Source organism: Macaca nemestrina, chromosome 9, assembly GCF_043159975.1.
Source record: "Macaca nemestrina isolate mMacNem1 chromosome 9, mMacNem.hap1, whole genome shotgun sequence".
NCBI classification, from domain to species: Eukaryota; Metazoa; Chordata; class Mammalia; order Primates; family Cercopithecidae; genus Macaca; species Macaca nemestrina.
In genome coordinates, this window is record NC_092133.1 from 1,482,565 (window position 1) to 1,509,649 (window position 27,085).

The 27,085-nt window shown below is 55.7% G+C and overlaps 1 protein-coding gene across 9 annotated transcripts in view; it reads left to right on the forward strand.

Moving 5' to 3' along the window:
* Positions 1-26,443, forward strand: part of LOC105470988 (serine/threonine-protein kinase 32C) — a 128,286-nt gene extending 101,843 nt beyond the window's left edge. For 7 of the 9 annotated variants that reach the window (XM_071068907.1, XM_011723354.2, XM_024789466.2 and 4 more), the window contains 10 exons: positions 6,252-6,403; positions 8,203-8,376; positions 9,382-9,419; positions 9,550-9,639; positions 9,832-9,935; positions 10,666-10,782; positions 12,235-12,360; positions 12,450-12,581; positions 24,743-24,810; positions 25,772-26,443. In XM_071068907.1, the coding sequence (XP_070925008.1) occupies positions 6,252-6,403; positions 8,203-8,376; positions 9,382-9,419; positions 9,550-9,639; positions 9,832-9,935; positions 10,666-10,782; positions 12,235-12,360; positions 12,450-12,581; positions 24,743-24,810; positions 25,772-25,910 (1,140 nt within the window). In that variant the 3' untranslated portion in view covers positions 25,911-26,443. Of the gene's footprint in view, positions 1-767; positions 1,290-6,236; positions 6,404-8,202; positions 8,377-9,381; positions 9,420-9,549; positions 9,640-9,831; positions 9,936-10,665; positions 10,783-12,234; positions 12,361-12,449; positions 12,582-24,742; positions 24,811-25,771 lie in introns of those variants that run through there. The other 2 variants (XM_024789472.2, XM_024789465.2) reach the window with 2 other exon arrangements.
* The last annotated feature ends 642 nt before the right edge of the window (positions 26,444-27,085 follow it).

Here is a 27,085-nt window from a genome sequence, read left to right on the forward strand (position 1 = left end):
ATTGAGAGGTGTCAGGAGGGTGCAACGGAGAAACAGCTGGCAGAGCTCCCCTGGAAGCAGCTGTCAAGCTTGGGCGGCACGGAGGGTGGCCCTCAAGATGGGTCATGGACTACGCATATCCTGTGCACAGGTCCTGAGTCCCAGGGCGAGAGGAGAGCTGGGAGTAGCAAGGCAAGGTGTTAAGAGTCTTGGTTATCCCCAAGTGGGAGAATGCACGTGGCCACAGGTTCTCAGCCACTCAGAAGCAGCATCTCCACGCTCCGTTTGAAGATAGCCCAGAATCCCAGACCTCATCAGAATGATCACTTGTGTGCAAGCACCAGAAAACAGTATGTCCACAGTGGTTCCGCATTGGCGAGGACTCAGACGGCGCCCCAGCCCATCTGCTCTTCCAAGCCCAGCAAGGTTCCAGCCGGCATGAAGCAGCTGAGGGGTGGCAGCTGTTGCTGAAGGAACCGACCTGCAGCCGCAGCCACTGTGTGCCTTAGCCCCACGGCGATGTGCCGATTAAACGAGGGCTTTAGGTGGGAGCTCAAGCACCCCTGCACGTGTGGGCCTGGGAGGTAGCTCCGTCCCCCAGGAAGCCGGTGGGCTGGGTGCCCCTCCCTGGCCATCAACACCTGACAGCCATAGGCACGGAGGGTTCCCAGCCTCTTGGGACAAAGACCCCCCTCTGCCATCTGCAGCAGATGGAAGAAGAGCCGCAATGCTGTCGCAGCATGGCCCCTACAGCTGCCACCCTGGCCCCTCGGTGAGCCCGCCAGTGTCCACCTCTTCCCAAGAGGTTTGTGGCCTCATGAGGCTTCTTAACTCCACCGGCCGTGGCCTAGGAAGCAGCCATTTAGCGTCAGGGGAAAACCGAAACCCCAAAACTGGTTCCCACTCACCACGTTAGAATCCTGAGCTCAACCAGGGAGAGGGGACTGGGACACGTGGCCTGTGAGACACAGCTTCTCAGGGACGTCAAGATAACAGCTTCAGGGGGGGCTCTCAGGAGGGACAGGAGAAGAGAAGAGTGGGAGATAGAGCAGCCTTTGGAGTGCACGGGAGCCCAGCTCTGCCTGGGGGACCCCTCTGCCTCCAGTGCCCTCCCCAGAGGCCCCATACTGGGCTGCGCCTTCCTCAGCCACTGCAGACACCTTCTCCAGCCCCTTCCTGGGCACTGACCCTCCCGTTTTTGTGGTGCCCAGCACTGATCCCTGGGAGGAAGCCTGCCTTGCCCTGTCTCGCCCTGCTGTCCCCACGTGCCCAAGCTCCGCTTCTCCTTGGGACATCAGAAGCTCCCCCAGGTAGGATTCGGAGGTGGTTTCATACCATTTAGAGGCCTTAGTTACTTGTGGTCAGGCATTTGCTTCTGGGGAACAAAAATTACTGGGAAAGAGGAAGAGCTTGGGTGAATCACTGAAATCTGCAAAATGCGTGAACAGCATCCAGTTGAAATGGCATCACGTGGCTGCAGGTACCAGCCTGTTGCAGGTGGCGCCGTGGCCTCCCTGTCAGTGGCGCTTCATGGGGAAAGCCCAGGGCTCCGGAGCCCGGCGTTGGCTTGTTCCTCTTCATGGCGAGACCTCTAACTCCATGTCCTCTTTGGGTTTAAGTTGATGATTGGAGGAAGCAGCCGGGAAAGCTGGGACCAGTTTCCTGGAGGAAGTGGTTGAGTCGGACCTGCCTGCCCTCAGCCCCCCAGGCCTGGTCATAAAAGGCCGCTGGGTTTCCAGTCTTTTTTGTAAACACTGCTGTGTGTGATCTTGGGTGCTGATGTCCCTCCAGACAGAGAGACTGCACCAACCCCAGGGCTTTACGCCACCGTTCATTGGAGCCTCCCGCATCAGGGGCCCGAGGGAGCCTGATGGACCTGCCGTCTGTTGTGTTCACCTAAGAGCACTTTGCTGTGATTGACTTAATCAAATCCATTTCAACGGAAAACCCCACACCACCCCCAAACCACCTTGAGCGTGCCCGACGGTCCAGGCCTCGGAGGGGGAGTCCTAGTAATAAGGGGCGGGGCCAGGCTCCCCACCTGCTGGCCTGGGTCAGAAAGCGGTGAAGGGGATTGGGGGAAGTGGGCTGCTCGGTTGCCAGGTGCTTGGATGAGGGTGCAGCGTGAGCCCGGTGAGGCGGCTGCCTGAAGGCGTGAGCCCGGTGAGGCGGCTGCAGGCGTGAGTCCCGGTGAGGCGGCTGTCTGCAGGCGTGAGCCCGGTGAGGCGGCTGCCTGAAGGCGTGAGCCCGGTGAGGCGGCTGTCTGCAGGCGTGAGCCCGGTGAGGCGGCTACCTGCAGGCGTGAGCCCGGTGAGGCGGCTGCCTGAAGACGTGGCCGCGGGCGGTCAAAGCCTGCAGGGTGTTCTCAGGGATGCGTACACACAGGAGGAGCGAAGAAAGTGAGTTTCCCGCCAGAACCAAGTTCCGTAACTCAGGGTCTGCAAACAACAGAAGTGTCTCTTGTAGTCCTGGAGATGGGAAGCCTGAGACCTGGCAGAGTGGGTCCTCTGGGTGGCTCCGTGGGAGAACCCGCTGTGCCTTCTCCTGGCGTCTGGTGGCTGCTGGCCACTCGTGGCGTCCTCAGCTGCTGCCGCGTCACTCCATCCCCAGGCCGGCATCTTCACATCGCTGCCTCGCCCCCATGTCTGCGCCGTCTCCTCGCCCCTGCGCCCGCGCTGTCGTCTCTTTTCTGTCTTTTGTAAGGATGCCTGTCATTGGCTTTAGGGCCCATCCCCATTCAGGGCCTCCAGATCCTCAACTTAATTACATCTTCAAAGACCTTTGTTCCCAATAAGGCCACATTCCGAGGCTCCTGGTGGCTGTGTCTTTTGGGGACACACTCGGGCCTGCTGCCGGGGGTCGAGGCATTCCCCCCAGGGTCTCCAGGGAGCGACCATGGCAACTCAGCCTGCCCTGCCAGTCCCTCGCATGGGGCTGGCACAGAGGAAGACTTACAAGCTTTTCTTGAACTGCAGTTGAGCTGAGAATGTTCCAGAACACAGAGCCCAAAGACTCGGGAGACCTGGGTGTAACCCTCTGCCTCCCCTTGCTCCTCAGGGCAGCTCCTCCCACAGGGCCAGGCCAGGGGCTTCGATCGTGGCTGGTGACTCCACCGTCCAGGGCAGTTTGTTTCCCAGGTGGGGTAACAGGCTGGAGGGAACTGGATCTGCTTTGTTCTGGTGGACAACGGAACTGTGGGTGTGCGAGGCCAGGCATGTGTGTGCGAGGCCAGGCCCTGACTCGAGGCAGCTCTTCTGTCCCTGCTCCCTGGCTGCGGGTGACAGGATGTGTGTGATGGGGAGAGCAGGCTTGGGTCACAGGGCCAAGGGGCTGGCCCCAGATGGAGCCCAAGCCCCGTGCTTGGGAAAGCAGGTGGTCCTGGGTGAGCTCGCTTGGCAGGAGGATGAGGTCCTGTCTGGAGTAGACACCTGGTCAGTGTCTGCCGCACCTGTGACTGGGCCCAGAGGGCACGGGAAGCCCAGGTGCCCTGTCTCCTGGTGAGTGGGCTGTGGGGGTTTAGCACCCCAAGGGAAGGCATGTTCTTCCAGAGATTCCTCCATAAGAACTGAGCTGCAACGTGAGCGGGAGGGGCAGAGGGACCCTGGGGAGGGTTCGGTGGCTTGGGCAGGCAGCTTTCTGAGGCTTTGCACAAGGGACAGAAAGCCTGAGGCTTGGGACTGGCTGGGGACGGCCTTGGGGTCTGGGCACTGGCGCTGCTCCAGGCAGAGGTGGGCTCTGCAGCTCCCCTGCCAGCTTCCCCCCAAGCAGCAAAAGCCCTGGCCCCAGCCAGTGCCCCCAAATCAGGCTCCTGAGGGGCAGAGGGTGGGGGCCAGATTTTCCACCCTGTTTGTCTCACAGCCTATCTGGTCCCAGCCCCAGGGCAAGAAACAGCCCTTCGGGAGCAGTTTCCAGACCTGCAGTCGCCACCTTGAGCGTGCAGTGGCCGTCTGCGGGAGGCCACGGGTGCTGGGGCTGGCGCGGGAGAGCACTGCTCCTTCTGTGCCTGTGCAGTGCGGCTGGGGCTTCCGTCTGGAGCACGGGATGCCTCTGCCTCCTGCGGCCGTGTGCGTGGGAGGAAGGCCGTGCTGCTGAGCCACGCGACTGCCCCGTTGGCAGCGGGAAGCAGCAGGAGAGGGTCCTCGGAGCTGAAGTGGGCAGCCAGGGGCTGCTACAGCTTATGCTCACTGTCATTCTGAAACCCTCAACTGGCTTTCAAAATAACAATTTTAAAAATGGTCGCAGGAAATGCAGGAAGTTCAGGAGAAACCCAGCCCAGCCCTCCCAAGGCAGCCTCATTCAAGCTCAGTCTCCGTCTGTTCTCGGGCTGCCTGCAGCTGCCCCCGCTCCTCGAAGGTGTGGCCGTGTGTTCGGGAGCCCCCGTCAGTACATGTGCCTCTGGGTAGCCCCCAACACAAGGCTCTTCCTGTCCCTCCAGGCCCAGCTTTCCCCACCCACCGGTCAGGGAGGTGCTGAGGCCACGCCTGGTGCCAGCTTCTTGGCGAGGCCACACTTAGAGCCCATGGTGCCAGGCCAAGTCACTGTCTCCCATGCCATGGTGCCGCAGCTGGATCCACCCAGGCCACTGCTCAGCCCTGTGCTCTGTGCACAGTGTGACTCCCAGTGGCCCCCAGGGGGAGGGAGGGTCACCACTTTGCGTCACAAAAGGACTGAGTCTCAGGGAGGGGTCTCCAGTAACAGCCCCGGAGCCAGGATGTGACTGAGACAGGTGCCTCCAGGGCCACACACTAAGCAGTACAGGAATCTCTGGGGGCAGACTCATGGCCTCCAAAACACCCACTTTCAAATCCCCAGAACAGATGTGTTACTGTTTGTGGCAGAGAGGGATGAAGGTTGCACATGGAATTCAGGCTGTTAATCATCTGACTATTTTTTTTAGAGACAGAGTCTCGCTCTGTCACCCAGGCTGAGTGTAGTGGTACGATCATGGCTCACTGCAGCCTCAACCTCTCATGCTCAAGCAATCCCCCCTTCTCAGTCTCCTGAGTAGCTGGGACTACGGGTTGTGCCACCACGCTTCCAGGGCATGTGACCAGGAGCCGAGGGCCATCTGTGGCCCACCTTGAGATCCAGAATCGTCCAATTCCTCCTGGTCCCCCGCTGGGCTCCAGCTCCTTGAGGACCAGATAGCAGAGGTTGTGGAAGGCCTTGGAAATGGGTCTGGGTTACCTGTCCTCTCCCAACCTGGGAAGGTCTCTCCCAACCTGAGTGGGAGACAGGGGTGTTGGCTCTGCTGCTTACAACTTTGTGCCTTAATTCCTGGCTTCCCATTGGGGATCTTTGTCCTTAATTCTGATTGACATTCCTTGGCCACAAGGGACCCCCAGCTCATTGATGCTTCTCACCCTTTGCCTCACTTTGATCCTCACTGCCAAGCAATTAGCTGTGCATTTGCAGCATCAGTGTTGACACTGACGATCCGTGCTCAGAGGGCACGGTGCCTGAAGAGCTACATGGGGACCGGTGCCATGGAGGCGTCCTGCTCTGGTGGCAGCGGTGGCCCCCATGCCCCATGCTCACTCCGTGTGTCTCCTTGCAGGACAGGGTGAGGGGCCTTGGCCTCACAGTGTTGAGACGGGAGGCGGTCTCTGGAGTGTGGAGTGATGCCTGTCCAGGGTGAAGCTGCAGCCATGGTTGATGAGGCTTCCTGGGTGCACGGCTCTGTGCTGAGTGGGTTTTTGCATTCATTCCCCAGTACCCCTCCAGGCTGCTTGCTGCTCCAAGCCCTGGAAAAGGATGTTGGGGTTTAGGAAGGGAAAACTCCCTGCCCAGGTCATGGCTGGTGAGGGGCTCTCCCCGCACAACTGGCCACTGCATGGCTCCGACTCACGCCTGGGTGCTCTCAGGCCCGGCCCTGTCCGTTTGCAGCTAGTGCTGTTCACAGATGTGTCCTGCTGCAGACTTGAAACGCAGGACTGAGTCTCAGGGAGGGGTCTTCAGTGACAGCCACGGAGCCAGGATGTGACTGAGACAGGTGCCTCCAGGGCCACATGCTAAGCAGTACAGGAACCTCTGGGGGCAGAATCGTGGCCTCCCGAACACCCAAGTCCTAATCCCCAGAACAAATATGCTACCACATGTGGCGGAGAGGAATGCGTCTGCCACGTCTAGGAGGCAGAGGGGCTGTGGCGCGTCCCCAGGTGTCCCCGTGTGTCCTGACGATGTATCCCCAGGCATCCCCATGCATTTCCAGGTGTCCCCATGTGTCCCCAGGCGTCCTCAGGCGTCCTGCCGAACAGCCCTGTGCCCCCCAGGTGTGCATTGTGCAGAAGCGGGACACGGAGAAGATGTACGCCATGAAGTACATGAACAAGCAGCAGTGCATCGAGCGCGACGAGGTCCGCAACGTCTTCCGGGAGCTGGAGATCCTGCAGGAGATCGAGCACGTCTTTCTGGTGAACCTCTGGTGAGCCTGCTGTGGCCTCTCTGCAGAGAGACTCGCCGCCCTGAAGCTGGGAAGGCACCGGCTGTGCTCTCCTGCCCTTGGTGCTCCCTGGCCCTTGTGCCTCGGAGATGCCCCTGCCACCCACAGGCCCTTTCTACCCCTCCCCATCTGTTCTCCTTCCTGTGCCCCAGGGCTGGCAGGGGCCCAGGTGGCCATGGCATGCTGGGGTTAGTTAATGCAGTCTCTTCGGAGCCTGCTGAAAGCCCAGGGCTTCCCTGCGATGGAGATGTGCCCCCATGGAGTCTCTGGCACTAGTCAGTGGGGGAGAGTTTAGGGACTGAAAAACTCACCACCATCATCACCATCACCGCCATCATCACCACTGTCACCATGATCACTCTCATCACCATCATCACTGTAATCAACACAATCACTATTGTCACCACCACCACCACCACCACCACGGTCACAATCACTGTTAACACCATACTATATAGTCTCTGTTATCACCATCACCACCACCACCACTGTCACCATCATCACTCTCATCACCATCATCACTGTAATCAACACAGTCACTATTGTCACCATTGCCACCACCACCACCAAGGTCACAATCACTGTTATCACCATACTATTACAGTCTCTGTTATCACCATCACCACCACCCTCAATCATCACTATCGTCATCACCATCACCGTCACCAACACCACCATCACCACTGTCACCATCACTCTCATCACCGTCATCACTGTAATCAACACAATCACTGTTGTCACCATCGCCACCACCACCACCACGGTCACAATCACTGTTATCACCATACTATTACAGTCACTATTATCACCATCACCACCACCCTCAATCATCACTATCGTCATCCTCACCATCGCCACCACCACTGCCATGGTCACAATCACTGTTGTCACCATACTATTACAGTCACTGTTATCACCATCACCACCACCCTCAATCATCAGTATCGTCATCCTCACCATCACCACCACCACCACTGTCATCATCACTCTCATCATCATCACTGTAATCAACACAATCACTGTTGTCACCATCGCCACCACCACCACCACGGTCACAATCACTGTTATCACCATACTATTACAGTCACTGTTATCACCATCACCACCACCCTCAATCATCACTATCGTCATCCTCACCATCACCGTCACCACCATCACCAACACCACCATCACCACTGTCACCATCACTCTCATCACCGTCATCACTGTAATCAACACAATCACTATTGTCACCATCGCCACCACCACCACCACGGTCACAATCACTGTTATCACCATACTATTACAGTCACTGTTATCACTATCACCACCACTACCACCACCATCACTGCCATCGTCCTCACCATGGATGCTGGTTATTAAATGCCAGCTCTTTGCCCAACACTGTGTCAAGAGTGTGACCTACGTGGCCTCATGTTTTTTTAACAACCCTCTGAGGCAGATGTTTGTATCCCCATTTTACCGAAGAGGAGACCAGGCAGCCTGAAACACCCAGAGCTGGGCGCTGTAGCTCTGCTCTGCATTTGCCACTCCCGGGTGCCTCTGGCCCTCAGCTGGGCCACCTCCAGCACAGGGTCGTGTGTCTTTCCTCAGGATCTGGGCTCAGAGCAGCTCTGGGCTGGGGTGCCATCAGTGCTTTGGGCAGGCTCTCCTCCGGGGAATGCCTGGTGACCGATGCTGGGGTGGGGCTGTGGTCCTTAGGGGGAGTGTGTCAGCGGTGGGAGCAGCCATGACTGGCTCCCCAGCGGTGCACACACCAGGCCCTCCGTCGGTGCCCACAGGTACTCCTTCCAGGACGAGGAGGACATGTTCATGGTAGTGGACCTGCTTCTGGGTGGGGACCTGCGCTACCACCTGCAGCAGAACGTGCAGTTCTCTGAGGACACGGTGAGGCTGTACATCTGCGAGATGGCGCTGGCCCTTGACTACCTGTGTGGCCAGCACATCATCCACAGGTGTGTGCGTGGCAGACAGTGCGGGCACCTGCTGATGTGGGCAGGGCTTTAGCAACCTCGGGTCAGACTGCTGGCAGGGCGTCTGCACTCCCACAGAGCGGGTCTAGCTCCTCTGCCCCACCCTTGCCTGAGTGCCTGCCCCCAGCTGTGGCACCTGCACCAACCGGGTCAGCCCCATAGCTGTGTGCCTGGTGTCCATGTGGGGGGCCTCGTCCCAGTAGCCCCAGCCGAGACTGGGCACAGAGGGCTGTTAGCCCTGGTGGACAGACACGGGACCGGGTCACAGCAGGTGGCCTTCACCTGGTCCGTTTAACTGAAGGCTCCCGTTTGCCCATCCACCATGTCCCAGGGAATCCAAACTAATTTTAACATTAGCTTAAAGCAGATGAAATTAGGAAGCCGAGCCGGTGTGATGGCTCTGAAAATAAAATTTAAAAAAAGAAAATAGGAAGCAGATTATGAAGGAAGTGAAATTGGGAAGCAGAAATTAGGCTGAAATTCCGCAGCTATGGAACAAAATGAAAATATCTGTGAGGTATATTTTAAAGCCGAATAGACTGGTGTTTGCATTTCTGCTTTTGGGGACTCGGATGTCTGGTTATGACCTGGTCGCTGAGCACTGGCTGCGTGCCTGGAAAAGTCGGGGCAAAGCGAGAGCCGAGGCGGCTTGGTCTCCTAGAGGCTGAGTCGTGGAGGGGGAGGGCAGGCCCTGGCAGCAATTGCTCTTGTCCTCTGGGGCTCCAGGCCCCCTCCCAGCGTCTGGTGCCAGGTGTGTGCTGCTGTCCAGATGCCACAGGAAACAAAGTGGCTGACTTCATCGCCTCTGCCCCTACCCGGAGGTTCTAGTATCGTCCCAGGACCAAGTCAGGCTCCCAGGCCTCTGCCTCGAGTGGGTGACCGGAGGTGGGGGGAGTGTCCTGGGGACTGGAGGAATTGTGGCAGAGATTCCAGGGCAGAAACAGGGCAGATTTCTCAACTCACCTTCCCACTTTCTGCCCTGTCTAGAGATGTCAAGCCTGACAACATTCTCCTGGATGAGAGAGGTGGGTGGGGCTGGGTGTGGGCAGCCCAGGTGGGTGGCGGCAGGGATGGGCCTGTGGGGGGAGGGGGGTCCTGCACACAAGGATGCGTCTCTGGTCCTGGGACAGCCACAGCTGACCCCTCTCTGCGCAGGACACGCACACCTGACCGACTTCAACATCGCCACCATCATCAAGGACGGGGAGCGGGCGACGGCATTAGCAGGCACCAAGCCGTACATGGGTGAGCCCGAGCTGGGATTCCAGATGGGAGCTGGCTTCCTCCAGGTGGGAAGGACAAGACCTCGGTGGCTTCTCTGTCCCACCCTGGAGGCAGCCTGGTCTCGGGGTGTGGCCTCAAGGTGCCGGCCCTGTGCCCACGGGTCCAGGCTGTGATCCGTTGGCAGCTCAACTGGTCCTTCTTTCTGTCGGAAAGCTCCAGAGATCTTCCACTCTTTTGTCAACGGCGGAACTGGCTACTCCTTCGAGGTGGACTGGTGGTCATTGGGGGTGATGGCCTATGAACTGCTGCGAGGCTGGGTATGGACCCCCTGCAGCCCCCGGGTTTGGCCGCCAGACCCCTGCTGTCTGCGCCCACCAGTGGGTGGCCTGAGTGCCGGGGAGGGGGGCGGCCACCCCCAGTGCCCAGGCGTGCAGGGATGTCTCCACTCTGTCTGAAGAGTCACGTTTTTAGCAAAGTGTGCAGTAGGTGATAGAATGCCTGAGCAGGGGGAGGAAGGACAGAGTCACTGTGGTTTCCCGGGGCCGCTGCTGGGGCCTGCAAGCCGGCCTCTGGGGGGGGTGGACAGGGCTGAGAACTGGCCAGCAGGGGTGCTGCTGCCTTGGAACTTTCCACAGAACTTTCCACAGAAAGTTTCTTTTGGGGCCCTGTGCTCTCACCCTTGTGGCCACGGCGAGGCCAGTTCCTGGAGACTGGGAGGCTGGGGCCCTCTTGCAGACCATACCCCTCAGCCCTGCACAGGACCCCACCTCTGAGGAAGCTCCCTCCTGGCCCCCTGGGGCTGTTCTGCCTGAACCCAGGCCCCTGGGATCCCAGCCAGATGGGCGCAGCAGCCGTGGTGCAGGACCCGGGTGCAAGCTTTATCTAACCCAGGCTCCCCTGAGGCAGGTGAAGGCCAGGCTGCTCAGAGCTGTGCCTGCACTTGGGGTGGGGGGAGTCCTCTTAGGGTGATGCCACCTGTGTCTGGCATTGTTCTGGGTGTCCTGGGGGCCAGGAGGATCTGCCCAGCGCTGCCTTCCCTGTCTCCAGAGGCCCTACGACATCCACTCCAGCAATGCTGTGGAGTCCCTGGTGCAGCTGTTCAGCACCGTGAGCGTCCAGTATGTCCCCACGTGGTCCAGGGAGATGGTGGCCTTGCTGCGGAAGGTGAGCCCCCATCCCTGAGCCTCCTTGCCCACGGAGCACCCATTCCCTCCCTCATTCATCTGTGGCTCGGGGCCCCCCCTCCAGTGCACACTTAGTGCCGCTTCCTGGCGGACACAGGTCCCTTCACTGCAGCCTGTGGGGGCCTCCACAGATGGCAGCCCCGAACCCCGGACAGCAAGCTGGTGGCCGGCTCTGTGGCCCTCTCACCAGGTGCGAGCCCTACCAGGTCACTGGTGTCCTGGTGATCCCCTGAGCTGTGTCCCCAGGCACCCTCACAGCAGGCTTGTGCACCCGCCCTGCCTGTCACCACACAGGAGCCCTGAGTCAGGTCCCTGTGTCCCACGTATTGGAAGGAGGGTGAGGGGTGGGTGGGTTCAAGCCCATGCTATCTCCGGGATGCTTTGCTCCAGTGCCTCCCAGGGAAGGTGGGCAGCCGCTGCCCACTGCAAATGCCTCTCAAGGGACGTCAGCCTGGCAGGGACACGGGCAGGGGCGTGGCCATCAGTGGTGCCTCCCATTTGTGATCTGGGACTAGGCCGGGGCTGTGTCTTGACTGGCCTGTGCGGCTCCCTGTTCAGAGCCTCACTGGAACATCATGGGGGATTCAGAGTCAGAGCCAGGCGCAGGCAGGGCAGGGAAGGGAGCGAGTGTGCCACACGGGCCCAGCTGTCTCCCGGCTCCCATGTCTCAGGTAGGTGGGGCCTCCTGCTTTGGAATTGTAGCCAAGCAGCCTAAAGTCAGGGAGGCCTTGCCTGCCGGGGGCCTCTCCCCAGCCCCAAGAGAGCCTCTTAACTCTGCTTTAGCCCTATGAAGCTCGGCCACACCTGCCCAGGTGGTTCACAAGGTGGCACTGGGCTAGAGAGGGCCTGCGTGGGGACTGGGAATGACCCACACGCCTAAGCCCAGGCCTGGGAAACCTCGCACGGGGTCTGGGTCTGTGGCATTTTCCCTGGAAAGATGGGAGGTGCCAGGGCTGGGATGCTGCTTCCCAGGCCACGCACGGCTGCCCCGGGCTCACCTGGGAGGTCCCATTCGGTGAAGGGAGTGGCTCTGGAATAGTTACTGTGAGGCCAGCCGCGGGCGGAGTGTTAGCTGCTAGCTAGCCCTCGGCTGCCACCTCCTGGCAAATCCCGGCAGAGCCTTCCTTGCATATCTTTCTGCTGTCCTCTGGTGCCAGGAGTTTGGGCAGCACCACTCAGATCAGGCGTTCCCTGGGCCACATGCTGAGCCAACCACAGTGCTTGGCCTGATGTCGGCACCATCCTTCCTCACGTGTCCCTGAGGTTCCTGAGCTCTGAACCTCAGGCCTGGTGGGACACTCCTCAGGGTGCCCTGACCTGGGGTGCCGGGCTATTCCGTGCTGGTGGGCTGTGGGCCCTGGCTGGGGGTGCCGGGCTATTCCATGCTGGTGGGCTGTGGGCCCTGGGCCCTCTAACTCATGCCTGGTTGCAGCTCCTCACTGTGAACCCCGAGCATCGGTTCTCCAGCCTCCAGGACGTGCAGGCAGCCCCTGCGCTGGCCGGCGTGCTGTGGGGCCATCTGAGCGAGAAGAGGGTGGAGCCGGACTTCGTGCCCAACGTAAGCCTGTGGGTGGCTCAGTGGGGGGGGGCCCTGGGCTGGACGTGGCATCATCCACGGGCTGGGGCTCAGCACCCATCCCTCTGTAGAAAGGCCGTCTGCACTGCGACCCCACCTTCGAGTTGGAGGAGATGATCCTGGAATCCAGGCCCCTGCACAAGAAGAAGAAGCGCCTGGCCAAGAACAAGTCCCGGGACAACAGTAGGGACAGCTCCCAGTCCGTGAGTGCCGGGGCAGGCTCAGGGCGCGGTGGCGGGCTGGGCTTGGGGCTCCCACTGAGCAAGGCGTGTAGAGACTCCTGGCAGCCCACACATCTTGGAAGTCCAGACCGTTTCCTGAAGTCCTGAGAAGGCCAGAGACCTCCCTTCTGCATTTCCCAGCTCCCACCTCGCTCCTATGAAGCAGCTGGGCAGGGACAACCAGGGCTGGGGTTGTGAGTGCACGGGAACGGCCATGTGAAGCCTTCATGCTTGCCCAGGTGTGCTGGAATTGGTTGTGTGTGCGGGGACGGCCACGTGAAGCCCTCACACTCACCCAGGTACACCGGCTTTGGTTGTGTGTGCGGGGACAGCCACGTGAAGCCCTCACACCCAGGTGCATCGGCTTTGGTTGTGTGTGCGGGGACGGCCACGTGAAGCCCTCACATTCACCCAGGTGCGTTGGCTTTGGTTGTGTGTGCGGGGACGGCCACGTGAAGCTCTCACACTCACCCAGGTGCGTTGGCTTTGGTTGTGTGTGCGGGGACGGCCACATGAAGCCCTCACACTCACCCAGGTGCGTTGGCTTTGGTTGTGTGTGCGGGGACGGCCACGTGAAGCCCTCACACCCAGGTGCGTTGGCTTTGGTTTTGTGTGCGGGGACGGCCACGTGAAGCCCTCACACTCACCCAGGTGTGCTGGTGTTGGTTGTGTGTGCGGGGACGGCCATGTGAAGCCCTCACACCCAGGTGCACTGGCTTTGGTTGTGTGTGCGGGGACGGCCACGTGAAGCCCTCACACCCAGGCATGCTGGTGTTCTGGGGCCACCAGGACAGGTATCCACGAATCAGGTGGATGAAGAACAGCAGTGCATCGTCTCCGAAAAGGATCTGAGTTGTAATGAAATGGTCTCCCGCACAGCTGGCTGTGTGTGAACTGCTCTTTGTCTCCTGCAGCTCCTCTGTCTTGGTAATTGGCTCTGTCTAGGCAGCGGGCATGGTGAACCCATTGGGCAGTTACGTGATGATCTCAGTTTCTGTAAACCGGAAGTCCAGGCATGGTGTAGCTCTGCCCCCTGCTTCTGGGTCCCGCCAGAGTGTAAGCTAATACTGACTGAGATCGTGGTCTCGTCAAGGATTTGATGGGTGCTGTGGTTGGAATGTTTCCCCTAAAACTCATGTTGAACTTTGTTTCTTATTGTGGTGGTGGTGGAGATGGGACTTTTGGGGGCTGATGGAGCCATGTAGGTTCTTCCAGCATGGGTGGGGCTAATGCTGTTGTAAAAGGGGCGACTTTAGTCCTCTTTTGAGTCTTTGCTCCTCTGCCATGTGAGGACATGGTGTTCCCAATGTGGACGTGGTTCGTGTTCTGTGTGAACGTGATATTCACAACAGAGCATCAACAGGCTCCCTTTTAATCAGCAGATTTAAAAAAGAAATAAAAAGACGCTGTTGTCTCATGGTCTGGAGGCCTGAGTCCATAGTTAAGATGTCAGCAAAGCCGTGCCTCTTCTGAAGGCTCTCCAGGGAGGGAAACCAGTCCTTGCCCCTTGAACCTCCGACAGAGGCTGCCTTGGCCTAGACACATCCCCCCAGCCCCTGCTTCCGCTGCCGCGTGGGGTGTGCCTGTGTGTGCATCTCCACCTCCTCCCCTCTTCTCATAAGGACACCTGGCATTGGATTTAGGGCCCACCCGGATCCATTATGGCCCCATCTTATCTTGATGATATCTGCAAAGACCTCACTTCCACATGAGGTCACATTCACAGGTACCCAGGATTAGAACTTGAATGTATCATTTTGGGGACTCAGTTTGGCCCATACCACCAGGATGTGACTGATATTCACCAAGGAGTAGCTACAGTTATGTGTTGATGTCGGGGTGACAGTGATGACCCCGGGTCCCTCGGTGGTCCCCTTGCCCCTGGGTCTGCCTCAGCCTGTGGTGGGTGTTCTGGGAAACTCTCATGCCCAGGATGAGGTACGAGCCCTCATGGGAGACTCAGGGACGGACAGTGTGCAGAGCCCAGCTGGTTGTGCTGAGATCCCAGGAGGCTCTGGGTGGGAACAGGTGAGGCCAGGCACTCATGAGCAGGAGGAGCTAGGCTTTGTCTTGGGTTGGTTGTGGGGAGATGTTTTGGCTGCAGGGTGGTAGGTGTTCTGAAAGGAAAGCATTACTCCAAAAAAAAGTCCCACTGTTAACTTGAGGCTGAGAGAGGTTTTTGGAAACAGCTTTATTTTGGTATAATTCACATTCCATACAATAGACAATACACCCATGTAAAGTATATAATTCTGTGGTTTTTAATATAGTCACAGGGCTGTGCATCCTCCACCACAATCTGATTTTAGAACCTTTTCACGTGCTGTAAGAGAAAGACGCCACCTATTAGCAGTCACACCCCATCCCCTTTCCTCCCCTCCCCTGGCAGACACGAAGCTACTTTCCGTCTCTGTAGGTTTGCCTGTTGTGGGTGTTTCATGGAAGTGGAGTTACACACTATGGGGTCTTTGCGGCTGGCTTCTTTCACTTCTTTTCACTTCGCAGGATGCTTTTGAGGTCCATCCACGTTGTAGCCTGTCAGTGCTTCATTCCTGTTGATGGCTGAGTAATATTCCACATATATATCACCTTTCCCTTATCCAGTCATCAGTTGATGAGTATTTGTTCTTTCCACTTGTTAACATTTTTCATTATGAAGAATAATGCTGCTGTGAACGTTCACTTACCAGTCTTTGTGTGGATATGTACTTTTATTTTTGGGGGGCGCATACCTAGGCGTGAACCTGCTGGGTCGTATGTGACTCTTTGCTTCATGTTTGGAGGAAATGCCTACCCTTTTCTACAGCAGGTATGCCATTTTATGCCCCTACCAGCAGTGTGTCAGGGTGGTAATTTCTCCACACACTTGCCAAGTCTTGTTATTGTCTGGTTTATTTTTTTTTTAATTATAGGTATCTTAGTGTGCAGTGATTGTGTGGCTATGATTTGCATTTCTCTGATGATGCTGAACATCTTTTGAGGTGTTTTATCAGGTATTGTGTCTACAGAAATGTCTATTCAAATTTTAAAAATTTTTTATTGTCTTTTTTTTAGTCTACTCTGACAATGTATTTTAATTGGCATATTTTATTTTACTTTATTGTTTTTTTAGAGACAGGGTCTGGCTTTATTACCAAAACTGGAGTGCAGTGGTGCAATGATGGCTCACTTCAGCCTTGACTTCCTGGGCTCAAGTGATTCTCCCTGCCCTAGTCACTGGAATAGCTGGAACTGGAGGTGTGCGCCCCCACACCTGGCTCATTTGAAAAAAATTTTGTTGAAGAGACGGGGTCTCACTGTGTTGTCCAGGTTGGTCTCAGACTCTTGGAGTCTTCCCACCTAAGCCTCCCAAAATGCTGGGATTACAGATGTGAGCCACTGTGCCTGACCTAATTGGTGTATTTTAGACTATTCACATTTAAAGTGACCATGGAGGCTGAGGCAAGAGGACTGTTTGAGTCCAGGAGTTTGAGACAAGCCTGGGCAACAAGGTGAGACCCATCTGTATTAGTTTATTTTCACGCTGCTAATAAAGGCATACCTGAGACTGGGTGATTTATACAGGAAAAAGGTTTAATGGACTTACAGTTCCACATGGCTGGGGAGGCCTCACAATCATGGTGGAAGGCAAGGAGGAGCAAGTCACATCTTACATGGATGGTGGCAGGTAAAGAGAGAGCTTGTGCAGGGAAACTTTTGTTTTTAAAACCATCAGATCTCATGAGACTCATTCACTATCATGGCAACAGTACAGGAAAGACCCATCCCCATAATTCAATGACCTCCCACCAGGTTCCTCCCATGACACATGGAATTGTGGGAGTCACAATTCAAGCTGAGATTTGGGTGGGGACACAGCCAAACCTTATCATTCTTCCCTGGCCACTCCCAAATCTCATGTCCTCACATCTCAAAACCAATCATGCCTTCCCAACAGTCCCCCATAGTCTTAACTCATTTCAGCATTAACTCAAAAGTCTACAGTCCAATGTCTCATCTGAGACAAGGTAAGTCCCTTCTGCCTATGAGCCTGTAAAATCAAAAGCAAGTGACTTCCTAGATACAATGGGGGTAAAGGCATTGGGTAAATACAGCCATTCCAAATGGGAGAAATTGGCCAAAACAAAGGGGCTACATGCCCCATGCAAGTCTGAAATCCAGCAGGGCAGTCAAATCTTAAAGCTTCAAAATGAACTCCTTTGACTCCATATATCACATCCAGGTCATGCTGATGCAAGAATTGGGTTCCCATGGTCTTAGGCAGCTCTGCCCTTGTGGCTCTGCAGGGTACAGCCTCCCTGCCGGCTGCTTTCATGGACTGGCATTGAGTGTCTGTGGCTTTTCCAGGTGCTCGGTGTAAGCTGTTGGTGGATATACCATTCTGGAGTCTAAAGGATGGTGACCTTCTTCTCAGCTCCACTAGGCAGTGCCCCAGTGGGGACTCTGTGTAGGGGCACCGACCCCACATTTCCCTTCTGCATTGCCATAGCAGAGGTTCTCCATGAGGGCCCCAAGCCTGCAACAAACTTCTGCCTGGACATCCAGGTGTTTCCATACGGATCTGAAATGTAGGCAGAGGTTTCCAAATCTCAATTCTTGACCTCTGTGCACCTGCAGGCTCAATACCACATGGAAGCTACCACAGCTTGGGGCTTGTACCCTCTGAAGCCACGGCCTGAGCTGTACCTTGGCCCTTTTCAGTCATAGCTGGAGCAGCTGGGATGCAGAGCAGCAAGTCCCTAGACTGCACACAGCAGAGGGACCCTGGATCTAGCCCATGAAACCATTTTTTTCATCCTAGGCCTCTGGGTCTGTGATGGGAGGGGCTGCCACAAAGGTCTGTGACATGCCCTGGAGACATTTTCCCCATTGTCTTAGTGATTAATATTCAGTTCCTTGTTACTTATGTAATTTCTCCACAGAAAATGGTTTTTTTTTTTTTTTTTTTTTTGAGACAGTCTTGCTCTGTCACCCAGGCAGGAGTGCAGTGGTGCAATAGTGGCTCATTGCCACTACAACCTCCGCCTCCTGATTTCAAGTGATTCTCCTGTCTCAGCCTCCCAAGTAGCTGGAATTATAGTCATGCACCACCACACCCAGCTTATTTTTGTATTTTTAATAGAGACAGGGTTTTGCCATGTTGACCAGTCTGGTCTCGAACTCCTGACCTCAGGTGATCTGCCCGCCTTAACCTCCCAAAATGCTAGGATTACAGGCATGAGCCACCATGCCCAGCCAGGATTTTCTTTTCTATTACATTGTCAGGTTGCAAATTTTCTGAACTTTTATGCTCTGTTTCCTTTTTAAAACGGAATGCCTTTAACAGCACCCAAGTCACCTCTTGAATGCTTTGCTGCTTAGAAATTTCTTCTGCCACATACCCTAAATCATCTCTCTCAAATTCAAAGTTCCACAAATCTCTAGGGCAGGGGCAAAATGCCGCCCGTCTCTTTGCTTAAAGCATAACAAGAGTCACCTTTGCTCCAGTTCCCAACAGGTTCCTCATCTCCATCTAAGACCACCTCAGCCTGGACTGATTGTCCATATCATTATCAGCATTTTGGTCAAAGCCTTTCAACAAGTCTCTAGGAAGTTCCAAACTTTCCTACATTTTCCTGTCTTCTTCTGAGTCCTCCTGACTGTTACAGTCTCTGCCTGTTACCCAGTTCTAAAAAGTTTCTTCCACATTTTGGGTATCATTTCAGCAGTACCCTACTTTACTGGTACCAATTTACTGTATTAGTCTGTTTTCATGCTGCTAATAAACACATACCTGAGACTGGGTTATACACGAAAAAGGTTTAATGGACTTACAGTTCCACATGGCTGGGGAGGCCTCACAATCATGGTGGAAGGCAAGCAAGGAGGAGCAAGTCACATCTTACATGGATGGCAGCAGGCAAAAAGAGAGCTTGTGCAGGGAAACTTTTGTTTTTAAAACCATCAGATCTCATGAGACTCATTCACTATCATGACAGTAGCACAGGAAAGACCCGCCCCCACAATTCAATGACTGTCCACCAGGTTCCTCCCATGACACGTAGGAATTGTGGGAGTTACAATTCAAGCTGAGATTGGGGTGGGGACACAGCCAAACCTTATCACCAGCTCTATAAAATACTTTAAAAATTAGCCAGGTGTAACAGTGCATGCCTGTAGTCCCAGTGACTTGAGAGGCTGAGGTGAGAGGATTGGTTGAGCCCAGGAGTTTGAGACCAGGCTGGGCAACATGGCGAGATCCTGTCTCTACTCAAAAATTTAAAATTAGCTGGGTGTGGTGGGACACACCTGTGATACCAGCTACACAGGACGCTGAGGCAGTAGGATCACTTGAGCCCAGGAGTTCAAGGCTGCAGTGAGCTATGATCATGCCCCTGCACTCCAGCCTGGGTAACAGAGAGACACACTGTCTTGTAAATAAATAAGTGATCATTGATAAATTCAATATGATATCTATCATATTTATAAGTGTAGTCTATTTGTTGTTCCTTCTTTTTTCCTTATTTTTCTGCTTTTTCTGGTTTTAATTAAGCATTTTATAGGATTGTAGTTTATCTCCTCTCCTAGCCTATTAATTATACTTCTTTTTGAAATATATTTAGTGGTTGGCCTGGACATTGCAGTATACCTTTAGCACACAGACTGCCTTCACCTGACACTCCGCCCGTTCGTGTGCAGTGGGGTGCCTTGTGACGGTACCTCTCGTGCATTCCTCCTGTTCCTGATGACATTGCTGTCATTCATTTCCTTTATCTGTATGCTATAATTGCTCGCTATGCTATAAATGCTCACTACGTTGTTACTACTGTTATTTCAAACAGTTATGTTTTGGATCAATTAAGAAAAATTTAAAATTTCATTTCACCTTTATTCATTCCTCCTCTAAAGTGCCTCCTTTCTTTACGTAGACCCAAGTTGCTGACCTAAATCATTTTCCCCCCTTGAAGAACTTTGTTTAACATGTCTTATAGGACAGGTCTAACAGAGATGAATTCCTTCCCTTTATGTTTGTCCAAAAAGATCTTTATTTTTATTTCACCTTTAAAGAATAATTTCACTGGATATAGAATTCTGGCTTGGTAGGATTTTTACCTTCAACACTTTAAATATTTCACTCTACTCTCTTCTTGCTTATGTGATTTCTAACAAGCAGTCTGCTCTAATTCTTTTTCTGTAAGTAGAATTCCTCCCCACCCTCCACCCCCAGCTCCTTTCAAGATTTTCTCTTTGGTTTTCTGCAGTTTGAGTAATGATATGCCTAGGTGCAGATTTTTTTTGATATATTCATTCTGCTTGGTGTTCTCTGAGCTTCTTGGATCTGTGGTTTGGTGTCTGTCATTAATTTCAGAAAATGCCCAGTCATTATTATTTCAAATATTCTGTCTCTTTCTCTCCTCCTGCTAGAAATCCAATTATGCATGTGTGGTGCCGTTTGAAATTGTCCCACAGCTTTTGGATATTCTGTTCATTTTTTTCACTCTTTTTTTTCCTCTTTGCATTTCAGTTTGAGAATTTTCTGTTGACATTTCTTCAAGCTCATAGATTCCTTCCTCATCTGGATCCAGTCTACTGAGGAACCATCAAAGGCATCCTCATTTCTGTTACAGTGTTTTCTATTTCCAGCATTTCCTTTTGATCCCTCCTTGGAGCTTCCATCTCTCTGCTTACATTGCCCGTCTGTTCCCCATCTGTTCTTGCATACTTTTCCCTTGGAGCCCTTACCATATTAATCACAGTTATTTTAAATTTCCTGTTTGATCATTCCAACCTGGGTGCCATATCTGGATCCATTCTAATGAGTGCATTGTCTCTTTACACTATTTTTTTCCTTAAGACCTTGCAGTCTGCCTTGTAATGTTTGTTGAAATCCAGACATGATGCATCTGGTAATAAGAGCTGAAGTAGATGGGCCTTTAGTGTGAGGTTTATGTTTATGTTAGGCCAGGTTTGGGGCAGGTTTTAATGTCTGCTGTAGCTGTGGGTACCAGAGGCTTCACATTTGTTTTCATTTCCTCGGTTGCCCTTGGGCTTCCCTATATCGTCCTCCTCAGAGAGCGTCTGCATTTTGTGGCCCTATCTGCTGGAATCCCTGTCACACTGCAGAAACCCTGTGGGTGTGTTGGGAAGGTGGCGGGTAGGGAACTGTTCCACAGTCTGTGACCAAATGTCAGTCTCGGGGGCCTGTGCCCCTTCACAGTTGTTGATCTGCTTTTCCCCTCCCCTTAGGTGAGACAGGCTAAAGCGGGGTACAGGCTGAAAAACAGTCTTCCCCCAGTGAGATAAGCCTTTCCTTTGGCGAGCAAATTCCATTTGCTGTGAAGAATGCTCCAGGTATATTTCACAGCGGTGACTGTCCCCATCCCATGGCAGAGCCGGGAGAAGGGATTGTCCTTGGCTTCATTAAGACCTGGCAGGGTTCCTGGAGGGGAAACCCACAAAAGGTTGGGGGCCCCATAAGACTGCAGCCCGGGAGTTCTGCATACAGGCCCAGCCGTTCCCCAGAGCTGCCTGGGAGGTGTTCGTGCAGCTCCTGCACCATCAGCTCTGCTCCAGGCCAGTGGGTCTTGGCTGTGACTCTGCTCACCTGTCTCTGTAGACTTGAGGGTCGTAGCAGTGCTTTGACCTCAGCTCTCTGATGGGTCCAGGAAAAGTCATTGATTTTCATTAGTTCAGCATTTTTCCTGTTGCAGGGATGGGAATGAGGCCTTCCACGTTGTTCGCGGCACAGCAGAAGCCAGAAGTCCTTGCTCGTCTTTGTGTTTCTTCGTAAGAGTTATGTATTTTATTTCCTGGACGCAGGTGTCTGGTCAGACAGGTGATTGGCAGGTGTTTTCTCCTGTTCCGTGGGCTATCTTTTCTCTTGCTTGGGGGCATCATTTGCAGCAGGGAAGTCTTGGACCTTGATGTCCAACGTGGCGATTTCCTCCTCGGCTACTTGGACCTTGACGTTGTCCAACGTGGCGATTTCCTCCTCGGCTACTTGGACCTTGACGTTGTCTATCGTGGCGATTTCCTCCTCGGCTACGTGGACCTTGACGTTGTCCAACGTGGCGATTTCCTCCTCGGCTACTTGGACCTTGACGTTGTCTATCGTGGCGATTTCCTCCTCGGCTACGTGGACCTTGACGTTGTCCAACGTGGCGATTTCCTCCTCGGCTACTTGGACCTTGACGTTGTCCAACGTGGCGATTTCCTCCTCAGCTACTTGGACCTTGACGTTGTCCAACGTGGCGATTTCCTCCTTGGCTACTGTGCTTTGTCTGAGGATCCATCAGCTCAGCTGAGGTCACGGGGATTTACTCCCACACTTCCTTCTAAGTATCGTATAGTTTCAGCTCTTGCATTTAGCTACGTGATTCATTTTGAGTTAATTTTTATGAACAATGTCAGGTGAGGGTCCAGCTTCATTCTCTCATTGGTGGATATCGGACTGTCCCAGCATTATTTGCTGAAAAGATGATTCTTTCCCCATTGAATTGCTTTTGACATCACACCTTGTTTTTTGACTTGCCATTTTGTTCCATTGGTCCAGATGTCTGCCCTGTGTCGGGACCCCACCATCTTGATAACTGCAGCTTTGTAGCAAGCTTTCAAATCAGGTTCTGTGAATCCCCCAATTTTGTTCTTTTTGGACATTATTTGACTATTCTGGGTCCCTTGCATTTCCACTGAATGCTGAGGGGTTTGACAATTGCACCTGAGCTGCCAAGCAGGTTTGTGACGGTGTTAGGGACTGAAGCCTGGTCCATTTCCCAGGCCCCTCATCGCTGTGGGTGACATCTGGGGTCTGATGCTGTGTCTCAGCACGTGTGCAGGCACCACGGGTGCCCTGAGACGGGGATTCCTGGTCGAGTTACTCAGAAAGTGCATCCGGGAGAGACCCCCACACCCCACTGCCTGCGGGATGGGAGATGCCAGCAGAGCTTGGCCTTTTTTTTTTTTTTTTTTTTTGAGACGGAGTCTTGCTCTGTCGCCCAGGCTGGAGTGCAGTGACCAGATCTCAGCTCACTGCAAGCTTCGCCTCCCGGGTTCACGCCATTCTCCTGCCTCAGCCTCCCAAGTAGCTGGGACTATAGGCGCCCGTCACCTCGCCCGGCTAGTATTTTGTATTTTTTAGTAGAGACAGGGTTTCACCGTGTTAGCCAGGATGGTCTCAATCTCCTGACCTCGTGATCCGCCCATCTCGGCCTCTCAAAGTGCTGGGATTACAGGCTTGTGCCACCGCGCCCGGCCGGCTTTCAAGCAGAAATCCAGAAACCCTGTGGGGAGCGGCTTCAGCCTTCAGTGGACCCGGGAGCATCACCTGTGACTCGAGGTCCCTGCCCTGAGGGAGCTGGGCTTTCAAACGCCCACACCCACCAGTCATGGGCGAAGGGCCCCTCTGTGGCCCGCTGGCTCTGTGTGTGCTGGCAAAGGGCTCCAGCCACCCAAGGAAGAGGCATAGGCAGGGCCGTCAGAGGAAGGGCAGGGCAGATCCGGGCCGGGCACAGACCCCACCATGGCATCCTGCTGGGAGCGCTCCACACACCTTGGGAGTCCCTGTGGAAAAGGGTCGCGCTCGCACATCTCGGTGACTCACAGCCCGGCTTAGGCGCCGCTCAGAGCCACCTCTTTCAGATGTTTCTGGAGCAGCTCCTCAGGCTTCTGGTGATCTCTCTGCCTAGGAAAACGTGGCTGTGGACGTTGCAGGATGACCAGCAGCCCCTGCCACTGGGATGCACACAGGGCCACGACGGGCACTCACATTCTGCATCCCTGGTGCCCACCCCAGCCCCTCCCACCCTGTGTCGCTGTGGATTGCAAGATCCCGGTGGCTCAGTCAGACCCTCATCCTGGGAGGCGGAGTCGGCAGTGAGCCAAGATCACGCCACTGCACTCCAGCCTGGGTGACAGAGCGAGATCAAAAATAGAATCCATGGATAGTGGGCAAGAGTGTCCAGGTGGTTGAGGCACAGACGACATTGACAGGGAAGAGACCCCTTAGCCCTGGGTGGGGCCGTGAAAGCCTGCTGTTGTCCATCTGGAGTGAACGCAGACTGTTGTCACACACTGCATAACGACGCTTCCTTCACTGGCCAATCGCGTGGGATGGTGGTCCCGTAAGATGGAAACGCTGGATTTTGCTATACCTTTTGTATGTCTAGATAGGGGTGAGCGTTCTCGTGTGTCTAGATAGGGGTGATTATTCTCGTGTGTCTAGATGGGGGTGAGCGTTCTTGTGTGCACCCACTCACACGTCCCCTCCGGCCTTCAGAGCCCAGCACCCTCCCTCGCAGGGCCTTGGCTGTGACATGGGTGACTTCCTGAGCCTGTGGATCTGAGGTTCTGTGGTCCTCAAAAGTGGGCATCCTTTCTCCTCAGCTGCGGATGGGGGCCCTTTTAACGCCGCCCCGAGGCCTGCGACTCCCTGCACTTTCCATTGTGACTTGACTGATCTGGGTCTGTCATTTGCTCACACGTTGGTAGTGACCGACGTCACCATCCAAGTCCGTGGTCACCATAATGATGCTTTCCCCACACCACGCCAGCGCTGAGTGACCAGCACCCCCTCCACCCCACCCACACCCTCCCGACCCCTGCGTCTTGGGAAGTGGTCCTGCTGCCCGAAGGAAGTAGTCCTGCCTGCCCATCACACACCACCGAGGGTGGGTCCTGCGAGGGGCAGCCTCAGTCCACAAACCTGTCCTGAGGGCTGGCTTCTAAGACAGCCCTGGTTCCAAGATTCTCTGGGCAGGGCCTCAGAAGCAGGCCTGGGATGGGCTTGTGTGTGCTGTGATGAGGGGCTGGGAGAAGCTGGTATGAGACAGGAAAGGCCTGGCAAGGGAGTGGTTTCCAGCAAAGTCCCGCAGAGAACAGCTTCCGCCTGGTCCTGCAGACCCCACGGAGCAAGTCCAAGCCATCCACCCTGAGGCAAGGGAGCTGGGCCTTGGCATCCCTCGGGGCTTGGGTGAATCACCCGCGGAGACGTGAGCTCCCCGGCAGTCTGGCTCCTGGAGGGCCGGGATGCTTCAACAGCCCAGAGGCCATTGTCCAAAGAAAGCCACGGGTGGAGGCCCGATGGGGATGCCCAGACACACACTTGAGGGGAGTGGGCGGAACCTGGACAGTGTCCCCCACACTCACATGTGCCTTTCCGTCCACAGGAGAATGACTATCTTCAAGACTGCCTTGATGCAATCCAGCAAGACTTCGTGATTTTTAACAGAGAAAAGTGAGTGTGTTGGGGGTGGGTGGCCGTGGTGGCAGAGAGGAGGAAAATGGGGCTAAGGTTTAAGGTTTTCTTGGCTACATGAGCTGGCATCTGTGGGCCTGGGGTGTGTGGCCCCCCTCTCACACCAGCCCTGAGATCCTGCAGCCACATGACCTCTGTGGGCCTGGGGTGCACGGCCCCACTCTCTTTGGGGACTCTGAGCAGCAGCTGTGGAGGGGAGCGGCAGGAGACCCCTGCCAGGCTCTGGCATGTTTGAGCTCCACGCGGGGCCTGTGGCTGGAATCTGGGGAGAGACTCGTCGTCTGCCCAGGTGAGGGGTGGTGACTTCCTAGGAGGCCCCATCAGAGCCGCATCAACTCCCCCACCCAGGCACACTCTGTCTCTCACCTCTTCTGAGTGTCAGGCCCTAGAGGACAGAAGGGCACAGATGACTAGCAGCAGGCAAGGCAGGCCAGAAATAGCAGCAGCTGCCACCTTGGGGCCCAAGGGAGGATGGATGCCCCCTCTGCCTGTGTGGGGCCAGGAGGGCCTCCTGGAGGAGGTGTGTCTGAGCTCTTGTGGGCAGAATATTCAGGGCGTGGGCAGGACTTGCAGGGCGTGTGCAGACAGGTGAGGGCACTGGCTGGCACCCCGGGGATCAGACCATTGGGTGAAGAATGAGGCTCAGGCGAGCCTTGTTCCCAAGTCACTGACCTGTGGCACCTGCAAAGAAGGCGGCCTTTTGGCTTCTGGCTGGAAACACCCCGAGCCTTGCCAGTGTGCTCACGTGCCGCTACCCGCCCCCAGGCTCCCTGCCGCACCCAGTGTGTTGGGAGCCTGGCCTTTCCAGCAGACACCCAGCCTGTGGCCCATCTTGGGCATCCACGCCATGGCCTGTCCCGTGAGCCCGTGGGCAGGTCATGGGACCGTGAGGCCAGGGAGGTGGGGGCATAACGCCCTCCGTGTGTTCCTGCCACCCCAGGTTGAAGAGGAGCCAGGACCTCCCGAGTGAGCCTCTCCCCGCCCCTGAGCCCAGGGATGCTGCGGAGCCCGTGGAGGACGAGGAGCACTCCGCCCTTCCCATGTGTGGCCCCATCTGCCCCTCGGCCGGGAGCGGCTAGGCCGGGACGCCCGTGATCCTCACCCCTTGAGCTGCTTTGGAGACTCGGCTGCCAGAGGGAGGGCCATGGGCCGAGGCCTGGCATTCACGTTCCCACCCAGCAGCCTGGCTGGCAGTGCCCACGGTGCCCGGACACATTTCACACCTTGGGCTCGTGGTGGTGCAGGGGACAAGAGGCTGTGGGTGCGCAGACACCTGTGGAGGGCAGCACGGAGGGCATTGCCTGCGGGCCCCCGAGACCCGCCTGGATGGAGGAAGCGCTGCTGGGCGCGCTCTCACCACTGATGGGGGGCCGGGGTCATGGATGAGACAGGAGTCTTGGTCCCCACTCAGCCCGAGGCTGTGCACAGCCCCCCTCACAAGGTGAGCCCTTGCAGAGCAGGCCGCGGGTGTCCCAGGCTTGGCTCGGTTCTTGGAGGTCAGGGGCACGGGTTGGGGTTAGTGGGTGGGGAGGTGAATGTTTTCTAGAGATTCACACTGCCCCAGCAATTTCTGTATACTTTTCACCTCTGAGAATTACAATGTGAGAACCGCTTGGTGTTGCATATTCTGCGCATGTCCTGTGCCTGCCTGGCCATCAGGCCCGTGCCTGCAGTTTCTGGTTGGCCTGGACTTAAGGCAGCCAGTCGGGGGGCAGCTCCTCAGGGCAGAGGCCCCCAGAGTTCCAGGACCATGGCTTTGGGGTGGGTGCCTGTCTCCGTGGCCCTGGAGCCGTAAGGCTGTGGAAGGCAGACGGTGCTGGAGGCAGAGGAGCCCAGGACAGCCCGTGCACAGGGGAGCCACCGCAGTGCTGGGCAGTGCTTGGCCCTCCGTAAAGGGACACGTCCCTCTCGCTGTGGCTGAGTGGTTCTGTCGTTGGAACTGAAACTGGGTAAACGGCCTGTGCGCTTCTCTCCGGTCTCGCTGGAGGAGGAGCCCGTCAGCCCAGCGCTCCAGACAGGCCTGTGCCGGTTTCCTCTGGGGGAATGGGTGTGTCAGGTCTGTGCTCCCTCCCGGGACAGCGGCTATGGTGGACACGTGCCTAGACCCGTGTCCACAAGCCCCGCTGCACCCCTGGCAAACAGCTGCGAGATGACAACAGCCAAAGAACATTTGGGGAAGAACCGGCCATGCCAGGAGCAGAGTGAGAAGTCTGAGGGGAGAGAACACAGCTTCCCGCCCCCCACCCACCCCTGT